The sequence below is a fragment of the Dendrobates tinctorius genome, unplaced genomic scaffold (genome assembly GCF_039654945.1).
Source record: "Dendrobates tinctorius isolate UK_male_01 unplaced genomic scaffold, ASM3965494v1 ptg000022l, whole genome shotgun sequence".
Lineage (NCBI taxonomy): Eukaryota > Metazoa > Chordata > Amphibia > Anura > Dendrobatidae > Dendrobates > Dendrobates tinctorius.
In genome coordinates, this window is record NW_027361690.1 from 101587716 (window position 1) to 101613084 (window position 25369).

Genomic DNA, 25369 nt, shown 5'->3' on the forward strand with positions numbered 1-25369 from the left:
GAGACCTCAATGGTTGTTGATGCCGGATTGCTGTGAGCAGCGCTGGAGTCCTGGGTTCAAATCTGACCAAGGACAACATCTGCAAGAGTTTGTATGTTCTCTCCGTGTTTGCGTGGGTTTCCACCGGGTTCTCTGGTTTCCTCCCACATTCCAAAGACATACTGATAGGGAATTTAGATTGTGAGCCCCATCGGGGACAGCGATGATAATGTGTGCAAACTGTAAACTGCGGAATATGTGAGCGCTATATAAAAATAAACATTATTATGCTGTCATTCTGCTACATAGAGGCGACCTGAGAATCGCCTCTATGTAGCAGAGCCGATCGAGCTATGGCAGCATCTAGGCTCCCTTGGAGGCTATTGAAGCATATCAAAAGTTACAACAAAGTTTTTAAAAATATGAAAAAAAAGAAAAAAATAGAAAAGTTTAAATCACTCCCCTTTCAAAATTAAACAAACATCAAATCAAACATTCACATAACTGGTGTCGCCGGGTTCAGAATCGCATGATCAATTAAAAAAAGGATTAACCTGATCGCTAAACGGCGTAGCAAGAAAAAAAAATCGAAATGCCAGAATTACGTTTTTTTTTGTCACCTCAACATTGCATTTAAATGCAATAACGGGCGATCAAAAGATTGTATCTGCACCAAAATGGTATCATTAAAAACGTCAGCTCGGCAAGCAAAAAATAAGCCCTCAACCAACCTGAGATCACGAAAAATGGAGACGCTACGGGTCTTGGAAAAAGGTGCATTTTTTTTTTTTAGCAAACATTAGAATTTTTTTCACCACTTAGATAAAAAAAAAAAAGAACCTAGACATGTTTGGTGTCTATGAACTTGTAATGACCTGGGGAATCATAATGGCAGGTCAGTTTTAGCATTTAGTGAACCTAGCAAAAAAGCCAATAAAAAAACAAGTGTAGGATTGCACTATTTTTTGCAATTTCACGGCACTTAGAATTTTTTTCCCATTTTCAAGGACACTGCCTGGTAAAACCAGTGGTGTTGTTCAAAAGTACAACTCATCCCTCAAAAAATAAGCCCTCACATGGCCAAATTGCTGGAAAAATAAAAAGTTATGGCTCTGGAAGGAAGGGGAGCGAAAAACGAAGACGCAAAATCGAAAAAAGCTCCGGTGGTTAAGGTGAAAATGACAAGAATTCAGTGAGGAGAAAGATTAATGTAATTAAAAAGTCAGACTGACTCTGGACAACGTGCTAATACCTGATACGGCTACCCGACATGTATGACTCTGATCCTGGTTCCATCTTTATATTGCGCCAGTTTATGATCAGTCAGGTGACGAGCGCGATGCTAGGATGAGCAGCACCATCTACTGGCAGTCTTTGAGAATACAACAGAGCTGCAATAAAGCGTCTCGGTGGGTGTGCGACTAATTGAGAGTTATGACCTCTCCGGGAATAAAGCCCAGAAAAGAAAGGATGTAATCTATGGACAATAAATATTCTGTTCCTTCTTCTATAAAACCAAGCCTCATTCATTACTTATAAGAGGGGTCAGACAGATGCTGGGAGCCCCAGACTATTACACATAGCAGGCTGTTCCTACATCACATAAAGAAGGACATATTATATTAAACTCTATAAAATGGGATTTTCTTTTAGACTTTCAGCAGATACCGGATATTAGACTTCTCTGAAGAGGAAACAAACCTTATTTGACTAAACAGAAAACACTCGGCGACTCTATTCTATCCCCTTCTGCAGCAGACAATAGCCAGTGCGGGCGCAAAAATTATAAAAATGACATCTCCTTCTTGTCTCTCACAGCAGAAGTTTATGAGCCGCAGATCAGCTGATACCAATACAATGGTATGGTGGTCTTGGGGTGACTCCTGGCACCCTACAGCTGTCCTGACCATTCCATCAGCTACGCAGCTCCATCCTTCAGGTTGTAAAGAGAACACCAGGTATGTTTACCTGGATTCCTTGTATCATCTTTCTTAGAACTCTACGTTCTCTTAATTCCTCGTCCTCCAGGAAATGTATGAATATATTAACAACAGGGTGTCAGGCAAGGGCCACACAACCGATCCAAGAAAATCGGACCCCACGCTGATTAGAGTGTAATTAGTATAATCGGACCAATTTTCTCAGAGGTGGAGGGAAAAAAAATGTTCTCCACCTTCTCCATTCAATGTGACCACGTAAATCGGACAGCACTGTGATATCATCCAAGTGCGGTCAGCCGTTTTCCATGGACTCAGACTTGTATGTCCTCGTGCCGTCCGATTTTTGGAGGAAAGTCGTGCTTGTTGAGTTTTTTTTTCTTGGCTCACTCAGACATGTGCGTGTCTTCTTTGAATGAATCGGTCAAAATGAAGGATAGCACATGTCCGATTCTACGGCTGGGTGCACGAGCCCGTACTGTTTTCCCTAATCAGCAGGGTCTGTCTCCACACAGTCAATGTGTATGGGGACCAACCTCAGTGCACAGTCGCGCAAAGTGGTCAATATATAAAATTCCAGGTGGAATAACTGAGGAAAGGTGCAACGCCGAGATCCAAGAAGGATGCTCTAGAATTGTTATCTCACGAGGAGTATAAGAAACTGATAAAATAGAAATGTTAGGAGAGCGCACAGATTCGCTTACAATAAACGGGCGATGCATCATTGCGTTTGCTTTTTTTTTTTTTTTTTTTTAAATAATTTTACGTTTTCTTTTATTCTGTTCATCAATACCAGACATTTTTGCCTAATTTATCACTTTCATTTTTTCTTCTTTTTTTTTTTTTTTTAAAAAAAGCGCACACTTTCACGAAAGCCCATGCCACTAACCTTTTGGTTCATTTTTTTGTGTTTTTTTTTTTTGCACAGTTGAAGATTAATGTGTAGAGTTAAAAGTTGCACAATCTTTAAAAATGTCAAAGACCCAGTTGACGTCATCCATATTGTCTCCCAATGTATATGTTGAGGAAGCGGTTGCCAGTTACACTGGATGGGAAATCACTGCGATATTTCTATGGCAAGCATCAAGGACAATGTTTTAGCGAGGCAGCCCCCTGTAGATGATGGCGCACCCACTGTTTTTTTTTTTTTTTTAAAGGCAATCTACTTCAGGAAAACATCAGAGGTCATTTTCCTAAAGCGGCTTCACCGACATCTCTTCGGACATTTTTGAGGCGGCAGCACTGCTGGTGTCTTTTACTCTATACGCTTATGCTGATGAATGAACGTGCTCGGATAAGGCGTTATCTGACTATGCTCATGTGCTAACCAAGTGTCTTCGGCGTTCTCAAAAAATAAGAGTCCCCACCAGCTGCATGTCTGGAGGCTGTACGACAGCTGTAACACATGCAGAGGTTGCTTAACAAACAGGTAATCCCAGCATGTGTTGTGTCTGTCGATCAGCCACGAGACAAGCAGCCGTGAGGACTCTTATTTTTGAGCATGCTGAAGACACTCGGTTAGCACCCAGGCATGCTCCGGTAACGCTTTATCCAAGCACTCTGTACCATAAAAACTAGCTGATGACAGCTTCATAAATCCCTACATGTAAAACCTTATTATAAAGGTGACCGGACTATAAACTACGGGTACGTTTTACCTTTTGTGTCAGCCCAATTTCTTCATAGATTGTAGGCTCTTGTGAACAGGACGCTCACGCTTACTTGAATTGATGAATTATACTCTATGCGACTCTGTAAGATGACATTTTTTGTACATTGCCCCTCTGAATTGTAAAGTGTGGCAGAAAGTATTGGCGCTATTTAGATACAAAAAAGGATTATATCACCAACCTCCTCAAAGATCTCACCAGAAAAGACCATTGGAAAGTATTCTTTTTGTTATTTTTTATTATAGCCACATTAATCACTATACTGCCAACACTAAGGGGGGATCTACAAAAACTGGCGCACCCCAAAAGTGGAGCAGTCCATAGCAACCAGATACCAATTCCAAGCTTCCCCATCTAACTGGTTGCTGTGGTACCAGTGCAATAAATCTGGTAAATCACTGTGATTTAACTAAAAAAAAAAATATAGAACAAAAAAAAACAAAACTTAGCAGCTTCTTGAATAGACAATTACTTTAATAAAGAAGAGACTTGTGTGCATTATTTGCTCAATTCCAGGAGACAACATTGATGAATTACAACACCTGCACATTTTACATACAGTCGGCCTACACATCGGGCACAATTGTCCGACGTAGAAATAAATTAATCTATCATTTGTGATCTGGTCCGTTTACTGAGGCAGTGGAGGAGATTGTGACAAAGTCGACAGTTCTTGGCGTCTGACTCGCTGACACCGCTAGGACTCGTCGTAGGAATATTAGTGCGGTAAATTAAAATACATTTCCCATAAATACCTTAATGATGATCGACGCCTTTGCAGATATTTTTTTAAATGTTTCAATGCATCTAAAATGAAAAACAATTTTGCAAGAATTATAGAGTAAAAATGTTAAATGATTTAAGGTCTACAGTTCCTAGAGAGAGACCAATGCAGCCCTATGGTAACAGACTACAGATCATTCCTGTGTAGTCTGATCCTGCAGTCATTTCCATGTGTACCAAGCCTCATACTAACCCACTAATGTCATATTAATGTATAGGAGGAAATGGATGAAAGGCAGCATGACCGCAGGATCAGACTACATAGGTGTTTGTAGTCTGTTACCGTGGAGATACATAGGTATGCATAGCAACTGTAGACACAAAATGATGGATCTTTAATTAGGCTATATTTTTTATTTAGATACTATGGAACAATTAAAATATATTAGTTATAATAACAGACATGTTTTTTACGTTATTCTCATTTGTGACGTCCTAATGTTCTACAATGGACTTCCCTATTGTTACTAGTGTCAGTCAGGACGGCTTTATAAATGCTTGTGGAATATTGCCTGTGACATCCTATAGATGTTGGAGGATTAATCAGTACATTACAGATTCTTCATGTGCTGTTGTCACTTTTCAGAAGTCATGAAAAACTGGACTTAACCTAGTCATCACCTGCTCCGCAATTTGATTTCAAGTGTCGGCAAAAGTGGGATGGCAAACTCTGCGGAAATGATGGGCGCATTCAGTGTAGCTTTCCCAGAGATCGACACATTTTTTGATATATCATTTTTTATTATTCTATTTAAGGGGGGAATGTATATTTTAAGAACAGCAATAATCTTTAGAACGGTGTCCAAGTGCCTAAAAACAAGGCTGTGCTTCCCAGAAACAGCAAGACTAGGTATATGGTAGAGTTGAGCAAAACAACATGCAGGACCTTGGTCCAGAAGCAATGTCGGTAGTCCATGGTTGTTAGTTCAGAGCCCTTTAAACCTCAGTTTTCTGATTAGTAAAGTCTGTGTGATGGATGTCATGAGTGTGTCACCCCAGGTCCACTAACCAGAAGAGACACCAGGGATTCCAGCATGTAGGATGAGGCTTACAGACCTCAGGTCCAGTAACTTAACATGGCCTCTGGACCAGAGTCCTGCAAATCTTTTTGGTCATCTCTAATGAGGACTACTTACAACCTGATGATGCCGAAATGTAGTGACCTGCCCTTCAGTGAGCTCATTTACACTACTTTCCATAAATACTGCTCCACCCGTGAGAAAGAAGACCATATCCCACAATGTCAAGTGTTAACTCCTCCAGGTCAATCACTGCAGTCACTATGCCAGAAACCCATGATGAGATTTTCTATGTATGGTGTTTAATGACTTATGTAATAAACATTCACAAAGCACATCACTACCAGTCGCAATGCTCTTTGTACATTAGATGTCCGGTAGTTGGGGCCATCGGATTCTCACTGTTCCTTACAGACAGGCATTCCATTTTCTCTTAAGCGTTAGCAACACTTGCTTCTCCTTTCACTGGTTTAGAATAAACCCGCTCCCCGAAAATGGTGCTACCAACACGGACATTGGTGGAGCCCACTTCAATCTGGGTAGAGAAATACAAAGATATATGGTCAAAGACTGGAAACATGAAAGACCGGTTCCTCTATATAAGGTTTGTGACTGCATCGTTACTGAAGAAAGGGCGCCATTACGATGTACAGTTAGGTCCCTATACATTTGGACAGAGACAACATTTTTCTAATTTTGGTTCTAGACATTACCACAATGAATTTTAAACAAAACATTTCAGATGCAGTTGAAGTTCAGACTTTCAGCTTTCATTTGAGGGTATCCACATTAAAATTGAATGAAGGGTTTAGGAGTTTCAGCTCCTTAACATGTGCCACCCTGTTTTTAAAGGGACCAAAAGTAATTGGACAATTGACTCCAGGGCTATTTCATGGACAGGTGTGAGCAATCCCTTCGTTATCCCATGTACAGCACCATGGAATTAATGGCGCTATATAAATAAATAATAAAAATAATGTCATTCTCAATTAAGCAGATAAAAGGCCTGGAGTTGATTTGAGGTGTGGTGCTTGCATTTGGAAGGTTTTGCTGTGACGGAAACAGGCGGTCAAAGGAGCTCTCCATGCAGGTGAAACAAGCCATCCTTAAGCTGCAAAAACAGAAAAAACCCATCCGAGAAATTGCTACATTAGGAGTGGCAAAATCTACAGTTTGGTACATCCTGAGAAAGAAAGAAAGCACTGGTGAACTCATCAATGCAAAAAGACCTGGGCGCCCACGGAAGACAACAGTGGTGGATGATCGCAGAATAATCTCCATGGTGAAGAGAAACCCCTTCACAACAGCCAACCAAATGAACAACACTTCAGGAGGTAGGCGTATCAATATCCAAATCTACCATAAAGAGAAGACTGCATGAAAGTAAATACAGAGGGTTCACTGTTGGAGTCTAGAAAGCGAATTCACCTCTGGTTATTACTGAAGGTAGTGGAGTTGGTCAGATCGACAGAGGGGTTGCGAGTTCTCTTTCTGGGCTCCCTCTGGTGGTTACTGGAGGTAATGGAGCAGATCTGATTGACAGAGGCTTGCCACCTGATAATGATGATGACGATTGGAGATCTGGGGTTTCAGATTGGGATTTAAAGACAGCCGACTCCCTCTATCCCTGCTGGTGATTTGCTTCCTGTTCCTCCTGATGTCTGATTTCTCCAGCTCTGTCCCTGCATGTTCAGATAAGTGGTTTATTTGCTATTCTGTTTGCATTTGATCTGGTTTTGTCTTTTTGGTGTGGGTCAGCCAGCTGCGGCTGGGGCTGTGCTGAACCACCGCCCATATGTTACTGCTTGTGCCAGTTTGTTTTATCCCCTGTTAGATTGGTCTCTTTTTTGCTCTGCTTTCAGAATATACCAGAGTGCTGATATAGTGGGAGGTGAAGTCGTGTGACTTCAGTGTTTTTTGCATCAGACGTGTTGGACTTTTTGCAGGGTTTTTTTGCGTGATTGCAGACAGTGTCTTTCCTTTCCTGTCCTGTCTAGTCAGTGTGGGCCCCATCATTTGCTCAGTCTATTTTCCTGCCTGTGTTTGTGTTTTCATCTTGTCTCACCGACAATATATGTTTGGGGGCTATCTATTCCTTTGGGGTCTGCTCTGGGGCAGTTTAGATTTCCCCTTTCTTGCTTTAGGCTTAGTTAGCTCTCCGGCTGTGCCGAGGCATCTAGGATCATTGTAGGTACGCTCCACGGCTACTGCTAATTGTGTGGATAGGATCAGGGGTCTGCAATCTGCTTAGGGACAAACTTCTCTGGTTTTCTGTGGCTTAGCCTGGACCTGCTCTCCTCCTCGGTGACCAATTCATAACAGAATCACCAGCCTAACTGTAGACTCTAGGGTTCTCCAAAGAAGGAAAGAATTTAAAAAAAAAAAAAAATATATGTCAGGATTTTTTTTATATATATACTTTTTCCTTTTTTTTTTTCTGGGGCTGCAGGAGATTTTTTTTTTTCCTCTAAATGGAGACTAAGCAATTGTCTGATTGTGTTGACCAGCTCGCTGCTGAAGTGCGGGGAATTTCTGCCTATCTCGCTCAATCAGCTCCTGTTGAACCAAAAATCCCTACTCCTGATGTGTTTTTTGGGGATCGTTCTAAATTTTTGAATTTTAAGAGTAATTGTAAATTATTTTTTGCTTTGAAACCTAACCTCTCTGTGCAGCAGGTTAAAATTGTCATTTCCCTGCTTAGCGGTGATCCCCAGGATTGGGCCTTTTCTTTGACATCCGGAGATCCTATTCTGGCTAATGTGGACGCATTTTTCAAGCCTTGGGTTTGTTGTATGATGAACCTAATGCTATTGATCAAGCTGAGAAAACCCTATTGGCATTGAACCAGGGTCAGGATTCTGCAGAGTTATATTGTCAAAAATTCCGAAAGTGGGCGGTCCTTACTAAATGGAATGACGATGCCCTAGTAGCTCTCTTTCGGAAGGGTTTGGCAGAAACCGTAAAAGATGTTATGGTGGGATTTCCTGTTCTCTCTGGTCTAGATGATTCTATGTCATTGGCCATTCAAGTTGATCGGCGTTTACGTGAACGTAAAACTACACAAGAGGAATTGCCGCCTTTCAAACGAACGTCTGAACCCATGCAATGTGATAGGGTTTTGTCTAGGGCGCAACGTCAGGCGTTTAGAAAGCGTAATAAGCTGTGCTTCTGTGGAGACGCCTCTCATACTATTTCTGTCTGCCCTAAACGAGAAAAGCGTTTTGCTCACACATTTGCGGTGGGCAGTGTACAGCCTAAGTTTCTTTTGGCGATTAACCTGATCTGCTCCTTGTCTACATTTTCCGCTAAGGCTTTTGTAGATTCAGGAGCAGCTTTGAATCTGATGGATTTGGACTTTGCTAAACGTTGTGATTTTCCCATGATACCCCTGCGGACTCCTATCCCTTTGAGGGGTATTGATGCTACTCCTTTGGCGGAGAATAAACCCCAGTTTTGGACCCAGGTGATAATGCGGGTCGCCCCGGACCACCAAGAGAATTGTAAATTTTTGGTGTGCACAATTTGCATGATACTATTGTTCTGGGTTTTCCTTGGTTGGAAACTCATAATCCTGTTTTGGATTGGAAATCTGTGTCTGTGGTGAGTTGGTTTTGTCAATGTGTTCTTAGTGACACTCCTGTTTTCTCCACCTCTCCCCAGTCTCATGATATTCCTGACTATTTGGCTGATTTTTCTGATGTATTTAGTGAGAGTAAGTCTGCGTCTTTGCCTCCTCATAGGAGTTATGACTGTGCAATTGAGTTAATGCCCGGGTGTAAATTTCCCAAGGGTCGGCTTTTCAATTTATTGGTACCCGAACATGATGCTATGAGATCTTATATCAAGTGTTAGGAATGGCGGAACGCACTAAATAAAAATAAATAATAAAGTGCGTTCGCCGCTCGGGGTCCACCGTGCAGTAGGTGTAACAACCGCTGCTGAGTGATGACAGAGGAGCAATATGGCGGTATAATGCACACAGGTTCAACTTCACCCGGAGTGTGCAGAGCGGGCTCTGTTCACACACAGAGGTGCCGCAACAAAAACATACAAAACACTGAACCTGTTAGTGACACAGGCTTCAGGTAAACGCACACACGGTATCTGGTCACAGGAGCAGGACCCAAGACAGGGGAGCTGCGTCCCTCTAGACGTACTGTGTGTGCGATGTCGCTGCTGCGAACGCCACGAAGGCCTGCAACTGCAGCGCGGCGTAGGACACTGCCGCTCGACGACAAAGCCAGATAGCAAGCGCGATGTCGGACGCTAGCGTAGCGGTGCGGTGAGCACAGTGGCTTAAGGCTTGCCACTGACTGGCGCTGACAGCTAAACTAAATCCCTATCACCATGCGTAATATCAGAGGGAAGGGGTTTCAAATGAGTCAGTCACCAGAGTCATACATCCGTCACCATTCGCACATAGCAAGTATAGTCTATACTAGCGCATGGCGGAACAGCCATGCGCGCCTTTTATAGTAGCCGGGACCTTCTGCACGCTTCCAGATCTCTGAGATGGACCAATGGGAACTGGAGCGGGACCTGAGCGCAGGACTCCCGATCTCCAATGGGAGATCGTACCATGAGCATGCCCAGTAAGAGGACAGAAGGACTTAGCCTCAGGACAGATTTGCTGTAAGGCAATCTCCTCTGCAGTGGAAAAATAGGAGGAGAGTGCAGAATGTGAGGATCTGGATCCCTGCTGAGTAAACGCAGAAATCCGACTCCTAACAATATCAAGGAGTCGTTGGAGAAGGGTCATATTAGACCATCCTCTTCACCTTTAGATGCTGGCCTTTTCTTGTGGCTAAGAAAGATGGTTCATTAGGGCCATGTATTGACTATCGTTCCCTTAACAAAATCACTGTTAAATATCAGTACCCGTTACCCCTGATTTCTGATTTATTTTCCAGAGTTAAAAGTGCCTGTTGGTTTACCAAGCTTGACCTCGGGGGGGGGGTATAATCTTATTCGCATCAAGCACGGGGATGAACGGAAGACGGCGTTTAATACTCCGGAAGGACATTTTGAGTACCTGGTGATGCCTTTTCGGCTCACTAATGCCCCTTCTGTCTTCCAATCTTTTATGAACGATATTTTCCTGGACTTTGTGGATAAGTTTTTGATCATTTATCTTGATGATATTTTGATCTTTTCCAGTTATTGGGATTCTCATGTGGAACATGTCCGGACTGTGTTCTGGATTTTGAGGGAAAATTCTCTGTATGTTAAGGGATCGAAGTGCCTTTTTAGTGTACAGAGTATTTTATTTTTGGGATTCATTTTGTCCACGTCTGCTATTGAAAAGGACCCGACAAAGATACAGGCCATTTATGATTGGGTTCAGCCCACTTCTTTGAAGGCTCTCCAGAAGTTTTTGGGTTTTGCTAATTTCTACCGTAAATTTATAAGTAATTTTTCTGGTATTGTTAAACCACTGACTGATTTGACCAAAAAGGGCGCTGATGTGGTGAATTGGTGTCCAGAGGCAGTCTTGGCATTTCAGGAGCTTAAGCGGAGATTCACTTCTGCTCCGGTTCTACGGCAACCTGATGTCTCACTCCCATTTCAGGTGGAGGTAGATGCTTCTGAGATTGGTGCAGGAGCCGTTTTGTCCCAAAAAGATCCGGTGACTTCTAAGATGAATCCCTCCCTGTGCCTTCTTTTCTCGAAAATTCTCCCCATCTGAATGCAACTATGACGTGGGGAATCGGGAATTGTTGGCCATGAAATGGGCATTTGAAGAATGGAGACATTGGTTGGAGGGAGCTAGACATCAAGTTGTGGTCCTCACTGACCACAAGAATTTGATTTATCTTGAATCAGCCAAACGCTTGAATCCTAGACAAGCTAGGTGGGCCTTGTTTTTCACGCGTTTTAATTTTGTGGTCTCTTTTCTTCCGGGCACTAAGAATGTTAAGGCGGATGCCCTTTCTAGGAGTTTCTTTGCGGATTCTCTTGATGTGACCGAGCCTACTACCATTCTAAATGAGGGTGTAGTTCTTTCCGCTATTTCACCTGATTTGAGATGTGCCCTGGAGAAATTTCAGGAGGACAAACCTGAACGTTGCCCTATGGGAAAATTGTATGTCCCTGACCAGTGGAGGAAGAGTAATGTCTGAAATTCATTGTTCAGCGTTGGCTGGTCATCCAGGTATTTTTGGTACCAGAGATTTGGTGAGTCGGTCTTTTTGGTGGCCTGCCTTATCTCGTGATGTCAGGAATTTTGTGCAGTCCTGTGGGACTTGCTCCCGGTCTAAACCTTGTTCTCGCTCTAGTGGGTTGTTGATGCCTTTGCCGGTCCCCAGGAGGCCATGGACCCATATTTCAATGGATTTCATCTCTGATATGCCTGTCTCTCAGAGAATGACTGTTATTTGGGTGATTTGTGATAGGTTGTGATCGGGAGTCATGTGCCCAGGTCCTGCTCCAGATCTCATTGGTCCATCTTGGAGATCTGGAAGCTTCCGGAAGGTCCCGGCTATAAAAAGCACGCATGACCGTTCGGCCATGCGCTAGTATAGTCTCTAGTTGCTACTGTGTGAATGATGATGGATGTATGAACCTGCGAATGACTCATTAAGATCCCCTCCCTCTGATATTACGAATGTGTACAGGGACTTAGATTAGAGTCAGCGCCAGCGCGTGGCAAGCCTCAAGCCACTACACCATCATCCACAGGGCTAGTGCCCGACATTGCGCCTGCTTCTTTGCTTTGTCGACTAGCGGCAGTGTCCTACGCCGCGCTGCAGTTGCAGCCCACCTTGGCGTCCACAGTAGCGACGTCGCACGCACGGTAGGTCTAGACAGATGCAGCTCCTCTGCCTTGGGTCCTGCTCCTGTGACCAGGTACAGTGTGTGTATTTACCTGAGGCCTGTGACACTAACAGGCTCAGCTTTTGTATGTTTATGTTACAGCGCCTCTGTGAGTTAACAGAATCCGCTTTGCACACTTCGGGTGAAGTTGAACCCGTGCGCATTATACCGCCATATCGCACGTCTGCCATTACTCAGCAGCAGTTATAACACCTTCTGCACGGTGGACCCCGAGCGGCGAACACACTTTATTATTTATTTTATTTAGTGCGTTCCGCCATTCCTAACACCCTGCCGGTGCCCAGGAAGCCATGGACCCATATCTAAATGGATTTTATTTCCGATCTTCCTGTCTCTCATAGAATGACTGTTATCTGGGTGATTTGTGATAGATTTTCTAAAATGGTCCATATTGTACCACTCCCAAAGTTGCCATCTTCTGCTGAGTTGGTGCCCTTGTTTTTACAACAGGTGGTTCGGTTGCACGGGATTCCTGAGAACATTGTGTTGGAGAGAGGAGTCCAGTTTGTTTCCAGATTTTGGAGAGCTTTTTGTTCCAAACTGGGAATTCAGTTATCTTTCTCCTATGCATTTCATCCTCAGACCAATGGGCAGACTGAGAGAACAAACCAGACTTTGGAGTCCTATTTGAGATGTTTCATATCTTCTGATCAGGATGACTGGGTCTCATTTTTGCCCAACGGTTTTCCAACCGGCCATTGATCCCCGGTTTAAAGTGGGTGATATGGTTTCGTTGTCTTCAAAGAATATTCCTATGAAGGTTGCGTCTCCAAAATTCAAGCCAAGATTCATTGGACCTTAAGATTTTGGAGATCCTTAATCCCGTTTCTTTCCGATTGGCTCTTCCAGTTACGGTGAAGAGCCATAACGTGTTTCATAAATCTTTGTTGAAGAGGTTTGTGGAGCCAGTAGTTCCTATAGCAGCTTCTCCTGACCCTGTATTGGTTAAAGGCAATTTGGAGTATGAGGTAGAGAAAATATTGGATTCTGGTTTGGCTAGACGGAGACTCCAGTACTTGGTCAAATGGAAGGGTTATGGCCAGGAGGATAATTCTTGGGTCTCTGCTTCTGACATTCATGCCGAGAGATTGGTTTGTGCTTTTCACCGGGCCCATCCTGATCGGCCTGGTGGCGTGGATGAGGGTTCAGTGACCCCTCCTCAAGGGGGGGGTACTGTTGTGAATTCGCTTTCTGGCCTCCCTCTGGTTATTACTGAAGGTAGTGGAGCTGGTCAGATCGACAGAGGGGTTGCGAGTTCTCTTTCTGGGCTCCCTCTGGTGGTTACTGGAGGTAGTAGAGCTGATCTGATTGACAGAGGCTTGCCACCTGATAGCAGGGGCGGACCTACCGCCCGTGCATTGAACGGGGGCCCCGGGGGAGAGGGGGCCCCTCTAGCCTCCAGCACCGCAAGGCTAATTCATGGCTCCCAAGTTCCAACCGTCCCGATTCCCGCAGGACAGTCCCGTTTTTGACACCCCCGCCGCCACGCCACCCCATCCACCAATGCCATGCTCACCGTCCCAGATAGATGCACCGCAGCCTGCAATGATGTGGCTGGGCTGTGTGTGTTCTGTGCTCAAAGGACCTGTGAGAGGGGAGGAGTCAGGGGGTCACATGATCAGGGGCCTCCGTGTCTATGTGGCTCGGCTGTGTGTGTTCTGTGCGCACAGGACCTGTGAGAGGGGAGGAGTCAGGGGTCACATGATCAGGGGCCGCGTCTGTCTCTGTGTCTGTCTGCACTCTGTAGGACCCTGCTGTGCTGGTTGTCATGGTGCTGGCTGGGGCTGGATGAGGTAAAATTTCTGTGTGGGGTCAGGAGGGTTTTACAGTGTGGATGTAGCAGAGCCGTGTGTACGAGGTGTACGGAGCAGAGCCGCGTGTGTATGAGCTGTACAGAGCGGAGCTGTGCGTGTACGAGGTGTACGGAGCGGAGCTGTGCGTGTACGAGGTGTACAGAGCGGAGCTGTGCGTGTACGAGGTGTACGGAGCGGAGCTGTGCGTGTACGAGGTGTACGGAGCGGAGCTGTGCGTGTACGAGGTGTACGGAGCGGAGCTGTGCGTGTACGAGGTGTACGGAGCGGAGCTGTGCGTGTACGAGGTGTACGGAGCGGAGCTGTGCGTGTACGAGGTGTACGGAGCGGAGCTGTGCGTGTACGAGGTGTACGGAGCGGAGCTGTGCGTGTACGAGGTGTACGGAGCGGAGCTGTGCGTGTACGAGGTGTACGGAGCGGAGCTGTGCGTGTACGAGGTGTACGGAGCGGAGCTGTGCGTGTACGAGGTGTACAGAGCGGAGCTGTGCGTGTACGAGGTGTACAGAGCGGAGCTGTGCGTGTACGAGGTGTACAGAGCGGAGCTGTGCGTGTACGAGGTGTACAGAGCGGAGCTGTGCGTGTACGAGGTGTACAGAGCGGAGCTGTGCGTGTACGAGGTGTACAGAGCGGAGCTGTGCGTGTACGAGGTGTACAGAGCGGAGCTGTGCGTGTACGAGGTGTACAGAGCGGAGCTGTGCGTGTACGAGGTGTACAGAGCGGAGCTGTGCGTGTACGAGGTGTACAGAGCGGAGCTGTGCGTGTACGAGGTGTACAGAGCGGAGCTGTGCGTGTACGAGGTGTACAGAGCGGAGCTGTGCGTGTACGAGGTGTACAGAGCGGAGCTGTGCGTGTACGAGGTGTACAGAGCGGAGCTGTGCGTGTACGAGGTGTACAGAGCGGAGCTGTGCGTGTACGAGGTGTACAGAGCGGAGCTGTGCGTGTACGAGGTGTACAGAGCGGAGCTGTGCGTGTACGAGGTATACGGAGCGGTGTGTGTACGAGGTGTACAAAGCGGAGCTGTGTGTGTAAGAGGTGTACGGAGCGGAGCCGCGTGTGTACGAGGTGTACGGAGCGGAGCTGCGAGTGTACGAGGTGTACGGAGCGGAGCCGCGTGTGTACCAGGTGTACGGAGCGGAGCCGCGTGTGTACGAGGTGTACGGAGCGGAGCCGCGTGTGTACGAGGTGTACGGAGCGGAGCCGCGTGTGTACGAGGTGTACGGAGCTGAGCCGCGTGTGTACGAGGTGTACGGAGCGGAGCCGCATGTGTACGAGGTGTACGGAGCGGAGCCGCATGTGTACGAGGTGTACGGAGCGGAGCCGCATGTGTACGAGGTGTACGGAGCGGAGCCGCATGTGTACGAGGTGTACGGAGCGGAGCCGCATGTGTACGGAGCGGAGCCGCATGTGTACGATGTGTACGGAGCGGAGTCACATGTGTACGATGTGTACGGAGCGGAGCCGCATGTGTACGAGGTGTACAGAGTGGAGCAGCGCGTGTATGGGGCGTACAGAGCGGAGCCGCATGTGTATGGGCCGTACGGAGCGGAGCCGCACGTGTACGAGGTGAACGGAGCGGAGCCGCGCGTGTACGAGGTGTACGGAGCGGAGTCATGTGTGTACTTGGTTTACAGAGCGGAGCCGCGTGTGTATGGGGTATGCGGAGCCGTGTGTGTACGGAGTGGAGCCATATGTGTACTGGAAAGTACGGAGTGGAGCCAAGTGTGTACCAGGCATACAAAGTGGGCTTTTCCCACGGACACAGGAGTACACCGCAGAGCCCCGAGGAGCACTTTAAAACTCGCACATGACGTTCCACCGGAAGTGATGTGCTGGAAGCTGGCCGGAAATGAGGTACGGTAATTTCATGAGGAGATTGTGACAGAACCAGGAATGCTTCAGATACATCACCATATCCTCCTACGACAGCACGGACAGCAGGATCGCCTTGGAATCAGGGATGCCGGCCATGTGAGCGGATCATGATATGTCATGCACCGGGAGGCTCAGGTGGGCATTTCAATGAGAACCGGGCGGCTATAGTATCTTTATAGAATCTTTCTCTCTCTCTCTCTCTGTTTCTTTTTCTGTTCTTTCTCATTCTCTTTTCTGTCTTTCCCTCTCTTTTTCTTTCGCTAATCTTTCTTTTTTTCCTTTCTCTCTGTTCTGTTCTTTCTTTCCCCTCTTTCTTTCTCTGTTCTTTCTGTTTTTTCTTTCCCCTCTTTCTTTCTCTCTGTTCTTTCTTCTCCTCTTTCTTTTTCTCTATCGCTCTGATCTTTCTTTCCCCTTTCTTTCTTTCTCTGTTCTTTTTTTTTTTTCTCTTAGTTTTTCTCTTTCTCTCTATTCTTTCTTTACCCTCTTTCTTTCGCTCTCTCTATGTTCTTTTTTTTCTGTCCCCACTTTCTTTCTCTGTGTTCTTTCTTTCTCTTTCTTTTTTCTCTGTTCTTTCTTTCCCCTCTTTCTTTCTCTGTTCTTTCCCCTCTTTCTTTCTCCTCTCTCTTTGTTTTCTTTCTTTTACTTAGTACCATTCAGTGTGCCCACAGTACCAGCCACTGTGCCCATAATGGCAGCCACTATGCCCCTAATAGCAATCAGTGTGATCAGCAGTGCTAAATGGGTGCGGCTGGGCGTGGACATGAGTGTGACTAGTTACGAAATGGGTGTGGCGGGGGCATGGCCTAAAACTTGCGCTGCAGCCTTTGTCCCTCTTTCCCTTCTTCAAAAGTTGGAAGGTATGCAAATTATTTACCTATTCAAAATTTACCATGTGGAGCGCCGCGGAGCCGAGGCGCAAGGAGGAGAGCAGCGCTGCGGGAGGCGCGCGGGAGCGGGTCCTGAGAGTGCGAGCGCCGGTGCAGAGGAGCCAGCCCTGAGGTGAGATCAGCATCAGTGCTGTGCTGCCACTGTGGGGGAGGAGAGGAGGAGAGAGACTGACCGTCACTCACTGTGCGTGTGGCGCCGGCTGGATGGTGGCTGCAGCCGCAGCGCCAGCGTCAGTGTGTGTCTGTGAAGTCACTGTGTGCCGTGGCTCATAACTAAATGCTGCAGCTCAGGAAAGTGTGGACAGTGGACGGATCCTCTTGGTCTGGCCTGCCCTGCCTGCTCCAGGTAAGAGTACCAGAGCTGAGCAGGACTGAGGGACTGGGACCGAGGCACGCATGATTTTGGGGGGCTCCTGGGGGAGAACTGAAGCATGGCAGGCATGATTTTTGGGGGGTTCTGTCCTGAGGGAGAACTGAAGCATGGCCTGGCTGCTCATGAATGGGGAGCCCCTGGCCTGAGGAGAAGGGAAGCATGGCCTGGATGCTCATGAATGTGGGGGCCCCTGGCCTGGGGAGAACGTGTAGCATGGCCTTGCTGCTCATAAATGGGGGGCCCCTGCCCTGGGGAGAAACATGGCCTGGCTGCTCATGAATGGGGGCCCCCTGGCCTGGGGAGAACTTGAAGCATGGCCTGGCTGCTCATGAATGGGGGGGCTCCTGGCCTGGGGAGAAGCATGACCTGGCTGCTCATGAATTGGGGGGCCCCTGGCCTGGGGAGAAGCATGGCCTTGGCTGTTCATGAATGGGGGGGCCCCTGGGGAGAAGCATGACTGCTCATGAATGGGGAGGCTCATGGGAGGAGAAGAAACATGAATCAGGCGGCCCGCATAGGGGGAGAAGCAGCATAAACTGGGGGGAGCACATGGGGAGATGCAGCATAAACTGGGGGGGTCACATAGGGTGAGAAGCACTATGCCAAAAGTAGACCGCATATGGGGGAGAGCATTATGAAACAAAGGGAAACGGGGGTGCCTATATATATTACCTGGAGGCTGTCTTGGGCTATATATGTTATTTAGAGGCTATGCTGGGCTGTATATATTACCTGGAGGCTGTGCTGGGCTGTATATATTAACTGGAGGCTGTGCTGGGCTGTATATATTACCTGGAGGCTGTGCTGGGCGCTGTATATATTACCTTAAGGCTGTTGCTGGACTGTATATATTAACTGGAGGCTATGCTGGACTGTATATGTTATTTGAATGCTGTGCTGGGCTGTATACCATATTTTATTTAGAGGCTGTGCTGGGCTGTATATATTAACAACTAGAGGCAATGCTGGGCTAGTGGGCTATATATGTTATTTGGAGGCTGTGCTGGCCTGTATATATAATTTGGAGGCTGCAACTGGCAAATAATAAATACAGCCCAGCAGCAACCTACAGATATTATATCCAGCCCTGCATAGCCTCAATATTAGGTAACAACAAATAAATAACTTTGTTGTCCTTTGGGGGAGAAAACTTTCTTGCACAGGTGCCCACTACAGTCTGTATCCGCCCCTGCCAGATAGTGATGATGACGATTGGAGATCTGGGGTTTCAGATTGGGATTTAAGACAGCCGGCTCCCTCTATCCCTGCTGGTGATTTGCTTCCTGTTCCTCCTGAAGTCTGATTTCTCCAGCTCTGTCCCTGCATGTTCAGCTAAGTGGTTTATTTGCTATTCTGTTTGCATTTGATCTGGTTTTGACTCTCTCTTTTTGGTGCGGGTCAGCCAGCTCCGGCTGGCGCTGTGCTGATTCACCGCCCATATGTGACTGCTTGTGCCAGTTTGTTTTATCCCCTGTTAAATTGGTATATTCTGAAAGCAGAGCAAAAGAGACCAGAGTGCTGATATAGTGGGAGGCGAAGTAATGTGACTTCAGTGTTTTTTGCATCAGACGTGTTGGACTTTTTGCAGGGTTTTTTGCGTGATTGCAGACAGTGTCTTTCCTTTCCTGCCTAGTCAGTGTGGGCCCCATCATTTGCTCAGTCTATTTTTCTGCCTGTGTTTGTGTTTTCATCTTGTCTCACCGACAATATATGTTTGGGGGCTATCTATTCCTTTGGGGTCTGCTCTGGGGCAGTTTAGATTTCTCCTTTCTTGCTTTAGGCTGTTAGCACTCCGGCTGTGCCGAGGCATCTAGGATCATCGTAGGTACGCTCCACGGCTACTGCTAGTTGTGTGGATAGGATCAGGGGTCTGCAATCCGCTTAGGTACCAACCTCTCTGGTTTTCTGTGGCTTAGCCTGGACCTACTCTCCTCCTCGGTGACCCATTCATAACAGCTCACTGCACGGTGCAAGCCACTCACAAGCATCAAGAATAATAAAAAGGCTAGACTGGACTTTGCTAAAAAACATCTAAAAAGGCCAGCACAGTTCTGGAAGAACATTCTTTGGACAGATGAAACCAAGATCAACCTCTACCAGAATGATGGAAAGAGAAAAGTATGGCGAAGGCATGGTACTGTACAGCTCATGATCCAAAGCATACCACATCAACTGTAAAACACGGCGAAGGCAGTGTGATGGCTTGGGCATGCATGGCTGCCAGTGGCACTGGGTCACTAGTGTTTATTGATGATGTGACACAGGACAGAAGCAGCCGAATGAATTCTGAGGTATTCAGAGCCATACTGTGTGCTCAGATCCAGCCAAATGCAGCCAAACTGATTGGTCGTCGTTTCATACTACAGATGGACAATGACCCAAAACATAAAGCCAAAGCAACCCAGGAGTTTATTAAAGCAAAGAAGTGGAATATTCTTGAATGACCAATTCAGTCACCTGATCTCAACCCTATTGAGCATGCATTTCACATGTTAAGGACTAAACTTCAGACAGAAAGGCCCACAAACAAACAGCAACTAAAAACCACCGCAGTGAAGGCCTGGCAGAGCATCAAAAAGGAGGAAACACAGCGTCTGGTGATGTCCATGAGTTCTAGACTTCAGGCAGTCATTGCCAACAAAGGGTTTTCAACCAAGTACTAGAAATGAACATTTTATTTACAATTACTTAATCTGTCCAATTACTTTTGGTCCCTTTAAAAACAGGGTGGCACATGTTAAGGAGCTGAAACTCCTAAACCCTTCATCCAATTTTAATGTGGATACCCTCAAATGAAAGCTGAAAGTCTGAACTTCAACTGCATCTGAATTGTTTTGTTTAAAATTCATTGTGGTAATGTCTAGAACCAAAATTAGAAACATGTTGTCTCTGTCCAAATATATATGGACCTAACTGTAAGTGGTAGGTAGTGGTTGAGGAGACCCGACACTGATTTAGCATCACACCGGGCCCTGGGACTTCGCCCTCTGATTTGTCAATAAGTGTTTTATTCATCTGAGCTCAGGCTTGGACTGGCCCACAGGAGAACAGGAGAATCCTCTGGTGGGCCGCTGTGCAGGAGTGGGTCACCACCCACTTATATGAGCAGTACTTGGCACAATGTACCTGATTCACCGGACAAAGGCAACATCTTATGAATGTAACAATCAACCCAGTTTATTGATATGGAATTTTGTGACTGGGAATAAAGTTATATTTGCATGTAGCTTTAATAAGGGGCCCTGGATTTGATCTTATTGGTGGGCCCTTGGCACCCTAGTCCAACACTACAATATATAACTATACCGGTATAATGTGTACTCACTGCATGTTCAAAGTCTGATGACATCCCCATGCTGAGCTCCACCGCGTCAGGCGATAGCCCCAGCTTCTCACACACTTCTTCACGCTGTTTCAGCAGCAGCTATATATGAGGAGGGAGAAGAACAACTGCTTAACGAGAAGAAGGAAAATGCCCACAGAATCCACCATGCAGCCCCCGCACCACAGGCCCATTTCTGTCCAATGAACCCAACAGATAAATTCAATGACATTTACACCAATGCTGTGTACATATATATATATATATATATATATATATATATATATATATACACATACACACAGTGGGGCAAAAAAGTATTTAGTCAGTCAGCAATAGTGTAAGTTCCACCACTTAAAAAGATGAGAGGCGTCTGTAATTTACATCATAGGTAGACCTCAACTATGGGAGATAAACTGAGAAAAAAAAATCCAGAAAATCACATTGTCTGTTTTTTTTTCATTTTATTTGCATATTATGGTGGAAAATAAGTATTTGGTCAGAAACAAGCAATCAAGATTTCTGGCTCTCACAGACCTGTAACTTCTTCTTTAAGAGTCTCCTCTTTCCTCCACTCATTACCTGTAGTAATGGCACCTGTTTAAACTTGTTATCAGTATAAAAAGACACCTGTGCACACCCTCAAACAGTCTGACTCCAAACTCCACTATGGTGAAGACCAAAGAGCTGTCAAAGGACACCAGAAACAAAATTGTAGCCCTGCACCAGGCTGGGAAGACTGAATCTGCAATAGCCAACCAGCTTGGAGTGAAGAAATCAACTGTGGGAGCAATAATTAGAAAATGGAAGACATACAAGACCACTGATAATCTCCCTCGATCTGGTGCTCCACGCAAAATCCCACCCCGTGGGGTCAGAATGATCACAAGAACGGTGAGCAAAAATCCCAGAACCACTCGGGGGGACCTAGTGAATGAACTGCAGAGAGCTGGGACCAATGTAACAAGGCCTACCATAAGTAACACACTACGCCACCATGGACTCAGATCCTGCAGTGCCAGACGTGTCCCACTGCTTAAGCCTGTACATGTCCGGGCCCGTCTGAAGTTTGCTAGAGAGCATTTGGATGATCCAGAGGAGTTTTGGGAGAATGTCCTATGGTCTGATGAAACCAAACTGGAACGGTTTGGTAGAAACACAACTTGTCGTGTTTGGAGGAAAAAGAATACTGAGTTGCATCCATCAAACACCATACCTACTGTAAAGCATGGTGGTGGAAACATCATGCTTTGGGGCTGTTTCTCTGCAAAGGGGCCAGGACGACTGATCCGGGTACATGAAAGAATGAATGGGGCCATGTATCGTGAGATTTTGAGTGCAAACCTCCTTCCATCAGCAAGGGCATTGAAGATGAAACGTGGCTGGGTCTTTCAACATGACAATGATCCAAAGCACACTGCCAGGGCAACGAAGGAGTGGCTTCGTAAGAAGCATTTCAACGTCCTGGAGTGGCCTAGCCAGTCTCCAGATCTCAACCCTATAGAAAACCTTTGGAGGGAGTTGAAAGTCCGTCTTGCCAAGCGAAAAGCCAAAAACATCACTGCTCTAGAGGAGATCTGCATGGAGGAATGGGCCAACATACCAACAACAGTGTGTGGCAACCTTGTGAAGACTTACAGAAAACGTTTGACCTCTGTCATTGCCAACAAAGGATATATCACAAAGTATTGAGATGAAATTTTGTTTATGACCAAATACTTATTTTCCACCATAATATGCAAATAAAATGAAAAAAAAACAGACAATGTGATTTTCTGGATTTTTTTTCTCAGTTTGTCTCCCATAGTTGAGGTCTACCTATGATGTAAATTACAGACGCCTCTCATCTTTTTAAGTGGTGGAACTTGCACTATTGCTGACTGACTAAATACTTTTTTGCCCCACTGTGTATATATATATATATATATATATATATATATATATTAAATTTATAATTTAGATAATGTTAGATCTATTAAAGGGAATCTGTCACCCTATTTTTCGCCTATCAGCTGCCGGCACCGCCATCAGGAGCTTATCTACAGCATTCTGTAATGCTGTAGATAAGCCCAAGATGTAACCTGAAAGATAAGAAAAAAAGAGTTATATTATACTCACCCAGGGGCAGTCCGGGTCCAGTTTTGGTCCAATGGGTGTCATGGTCCGGTCCGGCGCCTCCCATTTTCTAACGGGGACGTTTTCTTCTTTGCTGCCTGTAGTGGCTCCGGCGCAGGCGCACTGCTCTGCCCTGTTGAATACTGCAGTGTGCAGGCGCCAGACTTCTACCGATGCCTGCGCACTGCAGGACACTGCTCTGCCCTCAACAGGGCAGAGCAGTGCGCCTGCGCAGGAGCCACGACGGGAAGGAAAGAAGAGGAAGTCACCGTTAGAAGAAGGGAGGCGCCGGACCGGACCGCGACACCCATCGGACAAAAACCGGACCAGAATCCTGCATGGGATCACCGCCGCAGCTTGGCTCAAGTATAGTTCTACTATAGGTTTGGCAGTAATTAATTCTGGGGTTCATTACCTGTTCTAGAGATTGTTACAGAACTCCCCAGCACACCGAATAGGAGATGTATGCCCTTAATGCAGCAACTGACCGGCTGCGACCCCTGGGCAGAGGTAAAAAAGATATCCCACTTCTGATCTCCCCCCACCTTTGTAAATCCCACGGCTATTGTAATGTATGTCTGGCGTCTTAACTGGAGCCTGTTATCTACTGGCACGACACACATTGATTGTCCTGCCCTCTGTATGTATATATATTCTGAGACCGATGAGTAAAATGTTGTCATACTGGAAATACATGGAGTAGCAGTGATCTTTTATATGTTCCCATGTTACAAAGCCTTTCGAGCCAGCACCCTTCATTCAGAAGTGAGCAAAAGCAGAGTGAACCTCCTGAGAAACGGGGTGGTAATGTAAAGAGGCATTACAGAACAGAAGACCCCATTACAGAGATATTAAGCACAGGCACTTTATTAGCTCATGTATATGGGGTAATCCACAGCGGTACAGCCTAAGGTTATTTTGATTGAGCCTTTCTTTAATGGTGGTGTGGGAAATCTAATACCAATAGCTCCATGTGTATGTATATGTGATCTGATATATATTTATATTATTGGTTAGATTGTTATATAATCGTGATTGGTTTTCTCTTATTATTTTCATCCATGCAGTTACTCCCTTGGGGTATGTTATGACAATATGGATATGTAGTCTTGTATTTGATTTTTTGAGTACCTAATAAAATTATGCAATTTTATAATAGATTGTTTGGTTCGCTTCGTTTTGGGTAAAAAATAGCTTACCCTATTTTTTTTTCCACTAGTGATTAGTCTCTCAGTTCCAACAGAGTGGATGGGATTTACAGAATCGCGTGCCCTCCGTGCTTTTTTTTTTTTTTTAAACTCAGTATAAATTGACCTGCGGTGCACATTTCAGATCTGCAGCATGTCAATTTCTCTTGCGAGTATGCCGAGTTTTATGTGCGGATTTTTCCCATAGACTTATATTAGATGCAGAAAATCTGCAGGTAAAAAACGCACGTGTGTTTTCAGGGAGTTTCTGCTGCATGTAAATTGCACAAGACTACATCAATACAACACGCCGAGTCCGCATCTTTCCCCGCACATAGAGGATGATTTAATCAGCAGTCACAAGCCTCTAAAGCTTGACCATCGGTTTATGACCTGCTGCGATTGTGAGCCGGGTGTCAGCGCTCTGTGCTCCGCTGCTCTCGCATCAGAGAATGGGGTGATATCATGCATCAACAGACTTGTATGGGTGTGTGTGCGATCTGATTAACGCTGCCACTTGCCGCATGCTGCGACTGTTTTCTCATGCCAAGTCGACATGACAAAATAATCGCAGATGTGCACTGCCCTAAGATTGGTCCAACTGCCATCTGACTTTTTTTTATCAGATTGCACTCATACTTTTGGAAGTGCATTGAACAGCAGGGTGATTTGCTGGTAAAAGGGAAAAAAAATCTCTTAAACCTTCTGCCTGAGAGAGTGTGAACGAGCCGAGAGTGACCTGAGCGTAAGTGCGAACTGTGGTAAGTGTGTGACTTGTGATTCAGTGACTTTGGATTCAGGGAGTTTCCAAGGGAGGTATTACTGAATTGCTGTTATATTTTATTAATACTTTTTAATTATTTTTGCTTATCTTTTCTGTCTGGTGCAATCCCCATTAGGATGTGCTCCACTATTGCTAATGCCATCCAGTGTATGTCTTGCCGCATGTATGCAATCCTTGAACAGCCAGTCGAGGGTGCATACTGCTGTGCGAGATGTGAGCACGTTGTGCATTTGGAAGCCGAGAAACTGGATATAAATGTGCAGCTGGCAACACTGAGATCCATAGACAATATGGAAAGGAGTCTTCTGCTCACTGAGCAGACGCTCAATGAGATAGATGGGGGGGTGCTAGGTTGGAGCTGCAGGACAATGAAGCAGCTAGCTGGGTAACAGTTAGAAGGCGGGGTAGAGGGAAGAGCACCAGGGAGGCTAGTCCTGATCTGGCACACTCCAATAAGTTTGCTAAGTTGGCAGATGAGGGGAGTGTTAGTGCAGGAGTAGCACTGCTGCAGCAAGGCATGTCCTCTGAAAGCCAGAGGAGTGTCTGCTCCAGTAAGGGGGGAAATAAGAGAGCAGGGCAGGCCAGACAGGTTCTGATAGTGGGAGACTCAATTATTAGGGGAACAGATAGGGCAATCTGTCACAAAGACAGGGATCTTCGAACGGTGTGCTGCCTACCTGGCGCTCGAGTCCGACACATCGCTGATCGGGTTGACAGATTACTGGGAGGGGCTGATGAGGATCCAGTGGTCATGGTGCACATTAGCACAAATGACAAAGTTAGAGGTAGATGGAAG

The 25369-nt window shown here is 46.0% G+C and overlaps 1 protein-coding gene across 3 annotated transcripts in view; it reads right to left on the reverse strand.

The window, feature by feature from the left end:
* Positions 1–4039: 4039 nt before the first annotated feature.
* The window catches only part of PLPBP (pyridoxal phosphate binding protein), a 47523-nt gene continuing 26193 nt past the window's right edge, over positions 4040–25369 (reverse strand). For all 3 annotated transcript variants that reach the window (XM_073569032.1, XM_073569031.1, XM_073569033.1), the window contains exons 7-8: positions 20491–20589; positions 4040–5923 (exon numbers count right to left, since the gene is read on the reverse strand). In XM_073569032.1, coding sequence (XP_073425133.1) covers positions 5822–5923; positions 20491–20589 — 201 coding nt within the window. In that variant the 3' untranslated portion in view covers positions 4040–5821. The remainder of the gene's footprint in view (positions 5924–20490; positions 20590–25369) is intronic.